This window comes from Hippopotamus amphibius, chromosome 10 (genome assembly GCF_030028045.1).
Source record: "Hippopotamus amphibius kiboko isolate mHipAmp2 chromosome 10, mHipAmp2.hap2, whole genome shotgun sequence".
NCBI classification, from domain to species: Eukaryota; Metazoa; Chordata; class Mammalia; order Artiodactyla; family Hippopotamidae; genus Hippopotamus; species Hippopotamus amphibius.
The window spans coordinates 115,711,344-115,727,307 of record NC_080195.1 but is presented as its reverse complement, the minus strand read 5'-3'; the positions used below and the strand labels follow the sequence as shown (position 1 = coordinate 115,727,307).

Here is a 15,964-nt window from a genome sequence, read left to right as displayed (position 1 = left end):
TTCTTCAATATATGCAAATCAATCAATGTGATACACCATATTAACAAATTGAAGGATAAAAATCACATGACCATCTCAATAGATGCAGAAAAAGCTTTTGACAAAATTCAACACCCATTTATGATACAAACTCTCCAGAAGGTGGGCATAGAGGGAACCTACCTCAACATAATAAAGGCCACATATGACAAACCCACAGCAAACATCATTCTCAATGGTGAAAAACTGCAAGCATTCCTTCTAAGATCAGGAACAAGACAAGGATGTCCACTCTCGCCACTACTATTCAACATAGTTTTGGAAGTCCTTGCCACAGCAATCAGAGAAGAAAATGAAATAAAAGGAATCCAAACTGGAAAAGAAGTCAAACTGACACTGTTCGCAGGTGACATGATACTATACATAGAAAATCCTCAAGATGCCACCAGAAAACTACTCGAGCTAATCAATGAATCTGGTAAAGCTGCAGAATACAAAATTAACACACAGAAATCTCTTGCATTTCTATACACTAACAATGAAAGTTCAGAAAGAGAAATGAAGGAAACAATCCCATTCACCATTGCAACAGAAAGAATAAAATACCTAGGAATGAACCTAACCAAGGAGGTAAAAGACCTGTACTCAGAAAACTATAAGACAGTAATGAAAGCAATCAAAGACGACACAAACAGATGGAGGGACATACCATGTTCTTGGATTGGAAGAATCAACACTGTGAAAATGACTATACTACCCAAAGCAATTTACAGATTCAATGCAATCCCGATCAAATTATCAATGGCATTTTTCACAGAACTAGAACAAGAAATTTTATGATTTGTATGGAAACGCAAAAGACCCCGAATAGCCAAAGCAATCTTGAGAAGGAAAGACGGAGCTGGTGGAATCAGGCTTCCTGACTTCAGGCTATACTACAAGGCTACAGTGATCAAGACAGTATGGTACTGGCACAAAAACAGAAATACAGATCAATGCAACAGGATAGAAAGCCCAGAGATAAACTACGGTCAACTAATCTATGACAAAGGAGGCAAGGATATACAATGGAGAAAAGGCAACCTCTTCAATAAGTGGTGCTGGGAAAACTGGACAGCTACATGTAAAAGAATGGAATCAGAACACCTCCTAGCACCATACACAAAAATAAACTCCAAATGGATTAAAGACCTAAATGTAAGGCCAGACACTATAAAACTCCTAGAGGAAAACGTAGGAAGAACACTCTTCGACGTAAATAACAGCGAGATCTTTTTTGATCCACCCCCTAGAATAATGGAAATAAAAACAAAAATAAATAAGTGGGACCTAATGAAACTTCAAAGCTTCTGCACAGCAAAGGAAACTATAAGCAAGACAAAAAGACAACCCTCAGAATGGGAGAAAATATTTGCAAATGAATCAACAGACAAAGGATTAATCTCCAAAATATATAAACAGTTTCTCCAGCTCAATATCAAAAAAACAAACAACCCAATCAAAAAATGGGCAGAAGACCTAAACAGGCATTTCTCCGAAGAAGACATACGGATGGCCAAGAGGCACATGAAAAGCTGCTCAACATCACTAATTATTAGAGAAATGCAAATCAAAACTACAATGAGTTATCACCTCACACCGGTTAGAATGGGCATCATCAGAAAATCGACAAACAGGGCTTCCTAGGTGGCGCAGTGGTTGGGAATCTGCCTGCCAATGCAGAGGACATGAGTTCGATCCCTGCTCCAGGAAGATCCCACATGCCGCGGAGCAACTAAGCCCGTGTGCCAAAAAAAAAAAAAAGAAAAAAAAAAGAAAATCGACAAACAGTAAATGCTGGAGAGGGTGTGGAGAAAAGGGAACACTCCTGCACTGCTGGTGGGAATGTAAATTGATACAGCCACTATGGAGAACAGTATGGAGGTTCCTTGCAAAACTAAAAATAGAACTACCATATGACCCAGCAATCCCACTACTGGGCATATACCCAGAGAACACCATAATTCAAAAAGACACATGCACTCCAATGTTCATGGCAGCACTATTTACAATAGCCAGGACACGGAAGCAACCTAAATGCCCATCAACAGATGAATGGATAAAGAAAATGTGGTACATACATACAATGGAATATTACTCAGCTGTAAGAAGCAATGAAACTGGGACATTTTTAGAGACATGGATGGATCTAGAGATTGTCATACACAGTGAAGTGAGTCAGAAAGAGAAAAACTAATATTGTATATTAACACATATATGTGGGCTATAGAAAAATGGTACAAATCAACCGGTTTGCAAGGTAGAAACAGAGACAGAGATGTAGAGAATAAACATATGGACACCAAGTGGGGAAAGCGGGGAGGGTTTGGGGGGAATTAATTGGGAGATTGGGATAGCAAGTTGTACACTCTAAATATATGCAGTTTATTGTAAAAAATTACAAATTACAAATTAAAAAAAAAAAAAAGACAGCATGCAGCAAAAAGACAGCGGAAGAAAACGTGTGTGACCTGCATAACTGACAAAGGGCCCGTAACCAGAGCACAAAGTCACTCCCATCATGAAAGATGGCCTGACAGATGACCCACAGGGAAACGGCCTGAGACTCCAACGAGCGCTTCGCCAAAGTGGGTCCCCAAAGTGCCAGGAAATAAACAAAGAGGAGATGCACCTCAGTGGACGTCGGAGAAGCCAGAGAAAACCACGGGAACACCACCCACAGCCACCGGGTGATGGGAATGAAATAGGAAGGCCTGCAGATCCCAGGGCCAGATGCTGTGTCCTGGGGCGAGGCACACAGGACCCGAACAGACCACACCCGGAGCCCAGCGGCCGCGGCCTCGGCACACCCCGCAGAGGCCACCCTCGCGGGACACGGACGCCCAGCGGAGGACCCTCCAGGAACGTCTCTGCAGGGGAAAGCCATGCAGCCGGGGCCCCTGCGCACGGACCGGGACATACACCATCGCCCGCGCCTCCCGCAGAGCCGAGGGGCCCAGGATCCAGGCAGCTGGTCATTCCATGGAAACTCAGCCAGGTGCCCGCCTGTGGTTTTGCTTTCTTCTCTGTACACACGCACGCGCACATGCTGCTGCGAAAACCTTTCAGTGAAGGAGTTCCTTAGGATGAGCTGTTAACCCCGACGGAAGCGGCGAGGCTCCCGGAGCTGCACGGGAAGGACAGCCCTGGCCACGGCTGTGCCCGCAGCTGTGCCTCAGGGGCTTGTGTCCCAGGGACCCCGCCTCCCGGGAGAGGGACAGGCCACCAGAGAATGCAGTTCCCACGTCGGAAAGACTGGCTGGCACGAGATACCGGGGGACCGAGGGCACCGGGCGGGCGTGGACTCAGGCTCCACTGTCCCTTCCACAGGCCCTGCCCACCCTCCCTCACGCCCTGGGAAACCGCTGGAGGCGCGGCCGTCATGCTAGCTGATGTGGGCGTGGGGCGGGGTGAGGGGCGGCGCGGTGACCTGTGACTGCACCCCCCCCAGGCCGCCGAGACACAGCTCCGTGTGGACTGGACCCCACTGACCCGCCCGCTGCACCGCACCCAGCAGCGCCCTCAGGGCCAGGCGAGGACGCGGTGGCACCGAGCGTCCGGGGCGCCCTCCGGGGTCGTGGAGCGCAGGCCAGGGGGCCATGCTGGGACGGGCCGACCCCCGGTGCCGTCCCGGAACCCAGCCCACAGGCCCGGAGGAGGCCCAGCCAGCCCCCCACGCCCCCTGCACTGCTCCTCCCGCACGCCCCCCCACCTCCCCTCCCCTCCCCTCCCGGCGCGAGCCCCCCGCCCGCTGGGCTCCGGGGGCCTGGGGGCCTGGCACGGAGCGGCCCGCGCCTGTCTGGGGAAGGCGTTTCCTCCCCCGGCCAGAGGGCCCGCCCGCCTCAGGAAGCCGCCGACGGCTGTGATGCGCACACGCACTCCAGCGTACAGACTCTTTTATTACTAATAAGAGGGCATTCTGGTCTCCCGATGATGAGATCCGCACACGTAAAGGACGTTCCCTTCCCAACGCCACGGGAGCCGCTCTGAAGAGAGCCCAGCCAAGCACGGCGGCGCCGTCGCCCTGCCGCGCGCACCGAGAAGCGAGAAGCGAGAAGCGGACCGGGTTTCAAGCCTGAGGCTGCAGGCGAGGCCGGGCACTAGCGCCCCTCGCGGAGGGCAGTCCCGCCGCCCCGGCCTCCCCCTCGTGAGGGGCAGACCCCTCACATCGATGCCCTCCCGACCCCGGCTGTCGGAAGTGCCCTCCTCACAAAGAAAACGCCTGCAGGTTTAAGCAAAGAAATCAATTTCTGCCCAGGTCCAAGCTGACAGGAGCGCGGCGCCGCCTGGGGGGCCAGGCTGAGCCCCGGCCCCGAGGGCCTCACTTGCCGGCGAGTTCCAGCACCTTCCTCACCATGGCCCCGATGCCGTCGTGGATGTGGTGGAGGGCGGTGTCACACATGAAGGCCGGAGTCGTGACCACCTTGTTCTTCTCGTCCACATGAGCCTCGTGACACAGGTTACGGAAAAACACCGTGCAGCCGGGACCACCGAGGACGTGGCATCCGGCGCCCCGCCCACCCACATCCCCGGGAAGGGGGCTTTCTGCACCACCTGCGCTACTTTCACTAAAGACCCTGGAACCAAGCTCCGAGCAGCTCAAGACCCAGTGAACAGGGCACTGCTTCCTAACGCGTCCCAGCAGCGGGCCGCACGGGACCAATGGCTGCAGGCTTGAGCCGGACGCCCAGAGCACCGGCCGAGACCCCATGGCCACCCTGAAGGCAGCAGCAGCACCTCCACCTTTCAGAGCAAGAAACTGGGCTGAGCACGCTTGTCTGAGTGCCCACTGTGAGGACAGGGGCCAACCCGACCTGGGCCGCACCCCTGACACAACCCCAGCTCCTGCCCCAGGTCCCCGAGACAGGGCGGTGACAGAACTGGCCTCGCCTCCCCGCTAAGACCCGCTTCCTGGACCTATGCCAAGGCCCCAGGTCCAGGGCTGGCCGCTCTGTGCTGGAGGAGGATGGACATTCACACCTGCAAGCGGAGACACAACCCAAAGAGAGCACGCCCCTTCAGGACAGACACGCTTCAGGACAGACGCTGGCCGGCGAGACCCCTGGGTCCAGGTGCAGAGCTGGAAGGTGGAAAGCCTGTGGCCCGAGGCTCTCTACGGCCACAGCACAGCTGGTGACCTCAGAACACAGAGGACCCGCTCACAGGAGGAACAGGGGTGACGAGGCCTCCTGCGGTGCCTATCTGCACCACCCAGGGAACTTACGCTGGGTGAAGGTGAGAAACCCCCCCTTCACCCCGGCCTCTGCCCCACCACCGGGCACGCGCTCTCCCTCCACCGCAGGCAGCCCCCGGCCTCCTCGTCACAGGGCTGCCCCACCCCGCACCCCCGCAAGCCCAAGGCCATCTTCGTGCCCAAACCAGCAAGCCCCGGGCCTGGGGTGTGCCGAGCTCCGGCAGCGTGGGTATTTGAGAACGCGGCCCCCGGGTGGGGGAGGGCTCACAGCCTCGGGCGCTGCAGCCCACCCCCACCACACACGTGCCCTGGGCACCCCCGCCCACGCCGCCCCCGCTGCTGGAAAGATATGGTCACTTCCGCCACACAGTGCTTGGCGCCCAGGGCTTTGATGACCTCCGCAGTCCCGGCATGCGGCCACGTGCCGCCCTCCTCCTGCTCGTGGCCCACGGTGACCTCAACGCCTCCGAGCACCTTGGCCGCGAGGACGGGAGCGATGCAGCACAGGCTGAAAGGTGAGGAGAGGGTCAGCTCGGGACTGCGCGTGGGGCCGCCTGCCCGGGGGGCGCCACAGGGCGGCTCGGAGAACGAGGTCAGCCTCGAGAAGGAGCTGCACGCCAGTGCTGCGGGCTCGGGGACGCAGCGCCACAGCCGCTGGAGCCCGCCCCGCCCCGCCCCGCCCCCGGGCCGCCCAGGGCGGCTGTGAGCAGTGAAGGGTGGGGGAGCCGTGGGGGTGGCCAGCTGAGCCCCGGCTGCCAGACACGCACCAAGCACCCCACGTGGTGTCCAGGGCGCGAGGGCCCCCCCCCCGCCCCAGAGAGAAGGCCCCAGGAGGTGCTGTCTGCGGCCCGAGCTGTCAGGCGGCCTGTCACACAGTCCCGGAGCAGCTCTGCTGTACCGACTGGCTGTGACCTGATCCCCTTCTCTGCAGGGGGTGCGGGAGGCCGGGCACATGGGCAACCAGCAGCCTCGCCTGGCCTGTGGGCGTGGAGCCGAGGGCCCTGTCCCAGCAGCGCGCCAACCCCTGTCCCTCCCCCGTGAGCAGGCTGTCCCCAGGGGCGCCCAGGCCTGCAGGCTCGCCCTGGACGCCTGCCCTCAGGGCTGCTCCCCTGTCCCGCTCTTCCCCAGGGGCCTGCTGACCAGCAGCTCCCGAGCCCCGGGATCAGCCAGCGCGTGGGCCTCCAGGAGCCAGGCCCGCGTCAGCGCTCCGCCAGCCCCGAGCACACACGGGGGGCCTGCCGCAGCAGCTCCAGGCTGGGCCGGGCCCCCTGCCCTGGGGTCCCCACCCCGCTGGGCTGCACCTGCCGCCCCCCTCTGCTCACCAGGCGCTGAGTCGACTGCAAAGCCCCGCACCGGAGCCACTGTAAAGGCAAACACGTCCCAAGGACGTATCTACCGCTCGTTACACACAGAGACAGCCACCTCCGCCTCTGTGCCGGGACCACGAGAGAAACCCCCCGCCCCGAACAGGGGAGCATCATGGGAACCGACACCTCGGGAGCCTGTCGAGTCACCAGGTGCACAGGTGCCTGGCGCGGGGCGACACCCAGAGATGGGCGCTGGGCCGCCCGCCTGTCTTTGGCCGTGGATGCCACCGATGGAGGCCGGCCAGGCGGTGCGGGCTCCTGCGCTGCGGGGAGGGAGGCACAGGCCCGGCTTCTGACGAGCAGGCCGAGGGCTGACGGCACAGCCTGGAAGGGGACGCGAGGTGCTGACCTGGAAAGGCCGTTTTGCACGTGGCCGGACAAGCCGCTGCTCTTAGAAAGAGACAGACGAGGGAGCGGCTGCAGGGGGAGCTGAACAGAGCTGCCCGCGGGGACACGGCAGCCGGGGCAGCAGAGAGGCCCCATCACGCACCCCCACCCCAGGGCAGTCTGCTCACTCAAGCAGGCAGGGTGCCCGCTGTGAGGTGGCCACCCTGCTGGGCTCCTGTCCCATTTGTGGCACTGTCCCATCCTTAGAGCGAGGGCGCTGGGTCCCCCCGGGCGGTGCTGCCCCAGGGGAGCGCCCGGGGAGGGGGATGGGCTGGGCGCTGTGCTGCCACGGCGCCGCCTCCTCCGGGCATCGGGGGCGTCTGGGGCGGGGGCAGGAGGCGCTGCTGGCTGCCGGGCAGACGTGCTCCTGGGCCGCCGCCGCAGGCGGAGGGCGCTCTGGGTGCTGAGTAGGCAGGGCCTCCGGTGTGGCTGCGGGTCTGCGAAGGATGCCAACCCCGGCGGGCCGTGCCCCCCAGCCTCTGTGCCCCGTTCAGACCGAGCGCTCTAACTTCCGCATTCTCTTCCAGTCTGTGGCGGAGGGCCCGGTGGACCCTGTTTCTGGTGCATCTGCGCACCGCTGTGTTCCTGGGAGAACCTCCCCGGCCAGGGACGACCCCAAAGCACGCAACCCACAAGCTCCAGCCCCAGCGTCGTGGACCAACCACGCCCACAGTGAGGCAAGACCGAGCACCCACACCCCACCCACGCTCGTGGGAAGGGCAGCCTGACGAGCAGGTCTGACGACGGGCTCGCCGTCACTCCTCCCTGAGAGCCCCCTGGTGCAGGTTCCGGCCGGCCTCACCCGTCTGCCAGGCCGAGGACTGCGGGCCAGGCTGTGAGCAGGGGCTGGGCCCGTGGGGGTGGGCCTAGCACGCGGCCGCCACAGGATCCAGTCCCCGAGGACGGGCAGCCGAGAGCGACAGGGCTCGGGAATGCTGCTCGCAATAGCCGAGGCGCGAGGAAGGGGGGGGCCCGCCAGCTGAGGGGCTGCTCCGAGCCGGACGGGAAGGCAGAGGCCAGGCGCAGGAGAGGGGCTGGCAAAGGCTAGGGCCAGAGAAGGGCTACAGAACCTTCTAGGCCCTGAAAGAACCATCCCCTCTCCTCCCTGTTAAGTCACCAAGAAAAATTAACGTAACCACACAACCACAGCATTTTCAGAGCTGAAAAGCACCTCTAAAATCACATGAAACCCCCTCACTTATAACAAGGAAAGGGACTGAGAGTTTCCAAAACCACACAACTCCAGGCGCCAGCTCCTGGCTACGGGCAACGGCCACGACCGCAGGCTCCGCCACTGCCCCTCCTGCAGCGTCGCCAGGCCGCACGTACCCGATGGGCTTCCCAGCCCGGTGGAACTCCTTCAGGACACGCTCCACGTCTGCATTCACCTTGCAGTCACCCCCGTCCACGGCGAACGTGCTCCTGCCACGAGAAGAGGCTTCCTCAGATCTCAGGGCTCAACGTCTGTCCGCCTGGGGAGCCCCAGCCCCGGCGCCACCCCCCGGGGTCCCGCGTGCTCCGTGATCTTCTCAGCCACCGAAGGAAACACTTAACATGGGTGTGCAACTACGTGTATGTGGCCTTCCACACAATTGCGTGTATACGTGTTTTTTTTGTTTTCTGACACATAAAGCAGCATAAAGAGCAAAAAGAGGGAGGCCAGCGGCGGTGAAGGGGCAGCAGACACGCCCACCGGGTCCCCAGCCACCCGCTCGGCCCCCCGGGCACAGCAGCACGCGCTGCCGGCCTAAAACCAGTGACAGGGCCTGTGCGTCACTGACGAGGGGAAGAACCCAGATGGAACAAGACCCCGTCTTTCTCAGCACAGCAAGAGCACTGGGGGGTCGGGACTGGTCTCCCGCCCGGTCGGTGGGCTCGCGCCAGCTCCATCTCCTCGGAAGGCAGACGGCCCGGGCCCGTCAACATCCACAGGCCGGGCTTCCTCTGCCCCGGCACCCGGTGCGATGACGGGACAGCCTGCGGGCATGAGGGACACTGGCCCCCCGACGTGGTTTCTCAGGGTGTGTAGGCGCCTCAACACGGGTCAGATCTCACACTTTAAATACACATACGTCAGCTACGCCGCCAAAAGCTATCAAGACACAGAGAGGACGGGAAGTCTTGGGGTCCCCTCAGCGCCGGGTCGCCGACGTGACAGGAGCCGCGTGTGCGGCTGTCAGACAGCGGAGGGACAAGCCTTGGCGTCACGTGGAAGACGCAATGTGCAGGACGAGAGGCCACCCCCTGGCGGGACCCTCAACACAGACACACGTGTGCATCTCTCGGGACGTGAAACACTGGCGAAGGGGCCGGGGGGCCCTGGGGTCGCGGGCAGCAAGGACAGGGTCTCCACAGTGAACACGTCACTGCTGCCCCATGTGCACTGCACAGACCACTGCCACGGAGCCGGCCTTTCCTGCGGAAGGGACACCGGGACCGGCGGCTCCCCCGGGGGTCTGCGGGCTCACAGCCGTGGACGCTGGCCCGAGGCCCCACTTCCTCCAACGCCGAGACGCGCCACCACAACGTCACCCGGGGTGGTCGTCAGCCACAGGGACACAACCCCAGCACACCCTCGCGCCACCCTCATGCCGGGCGCAGCCTCAGGGCCGAGGGGAGCACAGCTCCCCCTCCAGAGGAAGAGACCCGGTCCCACCAGCACCAGCCCGGCCATCGCAGGCTGTGCCCCGCAGCCTCCCGCCAGGGGCTCAGGACCACGGCCACGCGGGGCGAGCACTCCCGGGCGGGCTCTGCGAGAGGCAGGGCACAAGGCGGGGCGGGGGTCTGGACTGGCCCACCTCGTGGCAGGGAGGGAGGGAGGAAGGACTGTGGGGAAACCGGTGGGAACGGGGAGAGGGGAGGCTCTGGCGATGCCCGGGAGCGGGCGGAGCCTCCAGGGGTCAGGGTGCGGGCGGGAGCCTGGGGACGTGAGCACCTCCGCCCTCGCGTGCGGCCCAGGCCGTGACGCACACCGCACCGTGTTTAAAGCCCCGATGCCGCAGGCACAGCTGCATGGAGCCTTCTGGCAGTGCTCCAGCCACGGGCGGGCGAGTCCCCTCCGTCATGGGAGCAGCAGCCCTGCGCCACGTCCGAAAGGACGTGCTGGGCCAGGGAGGCCAGCGCAAAAAGATTTCCATGAAACGTGGAGGAGAGAGAAAGGAATCAGAGAACAGAAAGGGGACCTGAAACCCAAAGCACGTCACGGCAGCAGAGTGACGGCCTCCCAGGCTCCAGGTCTGGTCGCTGAGGCAACAACCCTAAGAGCAAACAACCCAAAGGGCTTCCTTTTTCCATCAGGACCATCCTCCAAACGGCCCGACCAGAAAAGGCAGTTTTCCGCGCGGCAAGGTCCACAGGAGCGAGATGTCTGCGGGGAACACGTACGTGGAGAGGTTCTGACATGACGAGACCCCCAGCACCGCACCTGGAGGACCAGGTCCCAGGAGCCTCCTCCCACTGGGGTTCCCTGTCACGCAGCAGCCACGTCGTCGCTGGGCCTATCCCCTCAAGAGCTGCTCCCACCACCACAGCGTCCCCATCTAACACTCCAGGGGAAATGCAGGAGACCCCAACCTGCAACACGTACAGGTTTTTGGCGGCTCCGAAGCCCCCGGGGAACACGGCCGCATCGTGGTTGGCGGCGCTGAGCTTGGCCAGGTCGGCAATCTTGCCGCGGGCAATCCTCGCCGACTCGGTCAGCACGTTCCTGGGAAAGAATGGAGAGGGCCCGGAAGGTTCAGTGCTCGGAGAGACGGGAGAACGGGGCAGGACGGAGCCACCAGGAGACAAGAGGACCCGTCCTTCCGGCTCACGGGCCTTCATGAAGGTGACACCACAACAGTGACCACGGTGAGCCCACGCTTCAAGCGTCTCTGGGAGCCCTTTCAGATGGGCGCTTCTGAACCACCATGCCTGGTTCCCCGGCCTCGTGTGTCATTCAGGGCCGCCAGGCGGCATTCAGCAGGAGGAGGGGTGGTGATGAAACCGAGCAGGGAGCATTAAGAAGCAACTCTGAGGGACAAGTGAGGCAGCGCCAGGACTGGCCGCAGCCCCAGGAGACAGCCCCACGGTCCCTTCCCGCCGCCCCGTCTCTTGGTGCCTGCACCTGGAGGGCACCTGGGAACCACAGCCTCCAGGGGCCGTCACCCTGCAGTCCGGAGCAGGCCAGAGGGGAGAGGTGGGTCTCAGGGGACGTGAGGCCAGGGCCGCGCACCCCTCAGGAACAGAACTGCTGATGTGAGCTGCTCACAGACACCTGAAGCCCAGACGGGTAGATGAAACCAAACGGATGCACACGCCTTGGTCAGAATGCAGGTACGAGGAGGTCACCCGGGGGGAACCTCCCTCCACGGTTCCGACAGCGCTGGAAGGTGAGGCACATCCTGAGGCCCAGGACAGCCCCGGGACCACCGCTGTGAAGTCCACGTGAACGTGGACTCGGCTCCCAGCTAAGACAAAGCAACCGCGTGCAGGTTCTCGGAGGGTTTCAACCCACCCCAACCCGCATTCCAGGATGAGAAGGCCCGTACCTGGTTTCGCCCTCAGCAGGCTGGCCCTTGGTGTGGTCGATCACGTGCATCTGAGGGACGTCAGGAGCAAAGATCTGGACCTCGGCCCCGCCACGGCTCAGGTGAACCAGTATCCTGCACGGGAGGAATCAGCCTGGACTCTGACACGCGCCCGGCCCAGCTCTCCCGCCTGCCGCAGGGTGTCGGCCGCCAGGCAGACAGCCCTCACACAGGTGAACATCCTCTGCCACTTGCAAACGGTTTTGACTTGCTGACGACCCAACACCCTCCGTGTGAGTTCGCTGTCAATGAACTGGCCTCTGGAGACCGGCCAGCCCCCGAGCTCTCTTTACAAATGAGACTGTAAGGACGGGCGGCCCGGCGGCTGTCACAGCCCGGGCGTCTGCATTCCCGGGCGGCTTCCGGGTGCCCTCCCTCTCACGGGCCAACTGACGATGGCCTTGAGGGTTTCAGGAAAGCTTCTGGTCTCCAAGGTAAGTTCAGTGCCTTGGTCTCCCCAACCTTCCCCCTCTTGGGGGTGGGAGACACGCAGGTGTCCCCGGGGGCTGCTGAAGCGGATAGCATTTACCAAGAGTTGCTCTGCGCCAGGCTCCAGTCCACTCGCTGGCACGAAACCTGTCCCTGGCAGGGCTGTCACCACTCCCTTCCAGAGAAAGAGGAGGCACAAGACTGGGACCCCAAGACAGATTCACAGCCGTCCCCCAGCAAGGCTGGGCCACCTGGGCCCGGGCTCTGCTCCTCGGAACCTCACGGGCATCTGACCCACAGCTCCTGGCTCTGCTGGGAGGCTTCCAGCTGCTGGCCATTCCTCGCCTCCTCCTCTCTCACGCCCCACCACCAACCCCCAGCCAGAAACTCGCCTGGCCCTCTGCCACCCACCAGGGCAGCACGCTCCAAAGGTCACTCCAGGCCCGGTCAACTCCAGCACACGCTGGCCACCCCCAAGGGGAGGGCTCAGGGCCACACACAGCCACCAGCCTCAGGCTCCTCTGGGGACCGGGGAGGCCCGGGTCTGGGAGCGGTGTGTTTCCCAACCACTGCCGAACGCCTCTCCAGCTAAGGCCCACCCTGACAGCCCCTACAGTCCTGCGCACAAAAACTTTTCAAATAAATACATCAACACAAACTACTCGACCACAGCCAACAGCCCACACCAATGACAGCCGCCTACACAACAACCCTGGAAAATCACACTGCAAAGACGGAAAAGTGCTCTGATTTCCAAAACACAGCACTGGATGACGCCAACGTTTACAACACGTGGGTGTGAAAAACCAGAGAGTAAGAGTTACGCGGTTACCGCTGTGCGACAGCCACACAGGACACTAAAAACCTCACTTTGTGGCTCCTGGTATTTCACGTGCAAGACACACGCAGAACATGAAATGCCTTCCTTCACGCCCCCTGCGCCCCGTCAGTCCCCTCCCAAGGGTGAGCCACCCAGGGGCTTACGAAGAGGCTTCATGGAGTTCCGTCCCGTCATAGACCCCACATCCGGACAGCACCTGTGGGGGCAGAGGCCTGGTCACGGCGGGGGGGGAGGAGGGGGACAAGGGGGTCCTAGTGGGCATGGGAGAGGGTGCAGGGGGCACAGGGGAGGGTGCAGGGGACACGAGAGAGGATGTGGGGGGCATGGGGGGGACACGGGAGAGGGCGCGGTGGTGCGGGAGAGAGCACGGGGGACGGGGCCACGGGGGGAGGGGAGGGGCCACGGAGGAGGGTGCGGGGGCACGGGGACACGGGGGAGGGCACGGGGGCGCAGCGGGCGCCCGCGGGCAGGGCCTGGGTGGGCAGCCCGCCCTCGCCGCCCCGCCCGCGCGGCCCCTCGTCCGCACGCCCCGCCCGCCCGCTCACCACTGCGACCCTGGCCCCGGGGCGCGGCGCGGAGGCGTGGAGCGCCGCGCGCGGGGAGGACGCCGGCCCGCCGAAGGGCCGCGGTCGCAGGCCGGGACGCGGCAGGAAAACGCGGGTGGCCGCCAGCCCGGACGCCGCCCGAGCGCCGAGGGCCGCCATGCCGCGCGGGGACAGCGGGGCCGCGGGGTCACGGGGTCACGGCGGACGGGGCGCGCCTGCGCACGGCACGCGCCTGCGCACGGCCGCCTCCTGCCCGCGAGCGCGCCGGTGGGCGGGGCCGCGCCTGCGCAGTCGCCCGGGGCTCGCGCTCGGCCCGGCGCGCGGGGGTGCGCGGCCCCGGGAGGCGCGGCGCTGGGACACGGTCTCCGGAGAGTTAGCTGCGGTGTCGCCACGAGACCTCAGCGGGCCCCCTGCCGCCCCTCGCGGGGGTGGACGTGGGCCCCTCGGTGGCCCGGCTGGCGGTGCGGTGGGAAGGCCCCGCGCCAGGCCAGGCCTTTGCCGGGAAAGGGGTCTGTCTGTCGCAAGGGGGCGAAGCTCGCATCGGCGCCCCCGCGGGCTCGTGTCGGGGCGCAGGCAGCGCGGGGCCAGGGGGCCGGGCGGTGGGGGGCGGCGAGCCAGCGCGGGCTGCGGGGCAAGCAGGGAGCGCGCCTCAGGCCTCTTCCCGGCCGCAGGTGCTGCGGGCAGCGGGGCCTTGGCCTGCGACGCCGGCGCGTGATGTGCGGAGCCCACGGGGGTGGCCCCCCGTTCTAGTCCTCCCGCGCGCCTGCCCGGTGCCCCCGTCCGCACGTGGCTCCCCTGGTCCTCTGCATCGTTTTGTTTCTGCCTCGGGGCCCTGTGACGCGCGGCAGGTGCTTCCAGTCGTGGCCTGTCTTTGGGTCATCCCTCAGCCTCGAGGGATGAGGGGTGACCACTGCTCTAGCCACTTCCTGCTGCTAAGGGGAGTAGGCCCAGCAAGGGCTTGAGGAATGAAACAGTGTGGCTGCAGCTGGACACGTTCTCGGGCATCGAACAACCTCTAACTGGGGGTTGTTGGAGGGGCTGGTATCCCCCCGGTTCAGTATCGACACGACAGAGGAACAACCTGGTGACCTGCAGTCCTCGAGAGACGAACTTGACGTGAAAGTTAAGAATTACAGGCCCACACAGAAGAATCGATGTCACTGTGGCTAAAGGAAGCCTCGGTGGATAGAGCTGATTAGACGCAGACTTCCTGGGGAGAGAGGCCTCTACGGATTCCACGCCTCCGGCAGGATTGGATGCTGTGTCACCAGCTGCTGTGTTGGTGTATTTCCTTTTACGTGCAGTGGTGTTTGTACACACGCAGCAGGTGTGGCAGCCACAGACACGCCTCGTTCTGCCAGGAGGTGACCGAGGGCTGCCGTTAAGCACCCGTTCCCTCGTTGGCTACGCACCTCACCGCGACCTTCACTGGTGGAACTAGAGGCTGACGTTTTGGCCAGTCCTTCCACTGAGGTGGGTGGATGTAGCAGGGTGGCCTCGGGGTGGGCTCCCCTCCCCTCGGCGCTGCTCACCCTGGTGCTGAGCCTGTGCCCGTGATTATCAAGCCGCAGGCCCCCTCCTTTTTGTCTGCTTTCCTGGGGTGGACGTGTTACTGACCCTTTTGAGTCCAGCCCCAGCAAGGCTCCTTCTGCCCACTGTGACGTGTGCCCCTAGACAGAGAGCAAGTTCAGTTCAGAAGCAAAGGAAAGCTTTATTCTTTGATCAAAGAGTGGAGAGGTAGCAGCTTGTTCCAGAGCACAGGCTCTTCCCTGAAAGGCCGGGGCAGCGCTGCTCCACAGGGTTCTTGCAGAGGGAGAGGGGAGTCACCGTGGGTCAGGCAGGTGCAGCACTTCTGCCCATGGCTCACTGGTCGGGCTGTTGGCCCAGCGGCTTTGCACTGGGAACACTAATCTGACACGTTAGGTGGGCAGCCCCTGCACATGGCCCCCCCACAGGCAAGTGAAAATAGACTAAACACAAAAGAAGTTGGACCAGTATCACCTGGATTCCATCTTATCCTTCCTGAGGACCCCAGTGGGCTTTTCTGGGGACATTTCCTTTGGCAGTTGGCTCTCTGGGCCCCAGAGAGGAACACAGATCCTTCCAGGGTCCACAACAACCATGTGTGTTTCCAGAGAGGCCAAAGCACTGGGGCACAGGTGACTGGGTGGCACGTGAGTGACATGAGAATGGGCCCAGCTCGTGGGGTCTGGTGAGCTGTGGGCCTCTGTGTTTGCAGGCCTGTCGCGCCAACTCCTCTTTTGGTGTGCGTGGACCCATCCTTGCCATTTGACGGGCTCTTGGCAGCTGGCACGTTCCCAGGCTCTCCAGGCAAGTTGGGAGTACCCTTGGAAGGCTTGACCATCTCTGGTTTGGGTCAGTTCCTTTGCTGGCTCATTTTGGACTTCCCGTATGGAATAGTTAATCGAGTTGGAAGGTTATAGTTTTCACAGGCACCCACTTGCTGGGGTGTCCTGGGTTGCAAAAGAATGGCAGGTCGGAGCTCTGTAGGGAGGCATTTAAGTACCTCGTTAAAAGAACTGTGGAGCGAACAAGCCGAAGTCGAGTTAGCGTGAGAATCTTGTTTCGGGTGTGGGTATCGGTAGTCTCTAGAG

At 62.1% G+C, this 15,964-nt stretch overlaps 1 protein-coding gene across 2 annotated transcripts; it reads right to left on the bottom strand.

Moving 5' to 3' along the window:
• Positions 1-3,879: 3,879 nt before the first annotated feature.
• Positions 3,880-13,563, bottom strand: GATD3 (glutamine amidotransferase class 1 domain containing 3). 2 transcript variants are annotated; one of them, XM_057696777.1, is made up of 7 exons: positions 13,350-13,562; positions 12,948-13,000; positions 11,496-11,609; positions 10,553-10,672; positions 8,296-8,388; positions 5,565-5,720; positions 3,880-4,469 (listed from the first exon to the last, which is right to left on the bottom strand). In XM_057696777.1, the coding sequence occupies exons 1-7, from the start codon at positions 13,506-13,508 to the stop codon at positions 4,340-4,342; spliced, it is 825 nt and encodes a 274-aa protein (XP_057552760.1). In that variant the 5' UTR covers positions 13,509-13,562; the 3' UTR covers positions 3,880-4,339. The 2 variants fall into 2 exon arrangements, with proteins under 2 accessions (XP_057552760.1, XP_057552761.1); XM_057696778.1 differs by lacking the exon at positions 10,553-10,672 and having other exon boundaries at positions 13,350-13,563.
• Positions 13,564-15,964: the final 2,401 nt, after the last annotated feature.

What these genes read in the sequence shown, in the direction of transcription:
- GATD3 (XM_057696777.1), bottom strand. Translation starts at nt 13,508, where the DNA reads ATGGCGGCCCTCGGCGCTCGGGCGGCGTCCGGGCTGGCGGCCACCCGC. An exon ending in GAACTCCATGAAGCCTCTTC is followed by an intron (nt 11,610 to 12,947) that starts GTAAGCCCCTGG and finishes CCTCCCGTGCAG; the next exon opens with GATACTGGTTCACCTGAGCC. An exon ending in CGGGCTGGGAAGCCCATCGG is followed by an intron (nt 5,721 to 8,295) that starts GTACGTGCGGCC and finishes CTCACCTTTCAG; the next exon opens with CCTGTGCTGCATCGCTCCCG.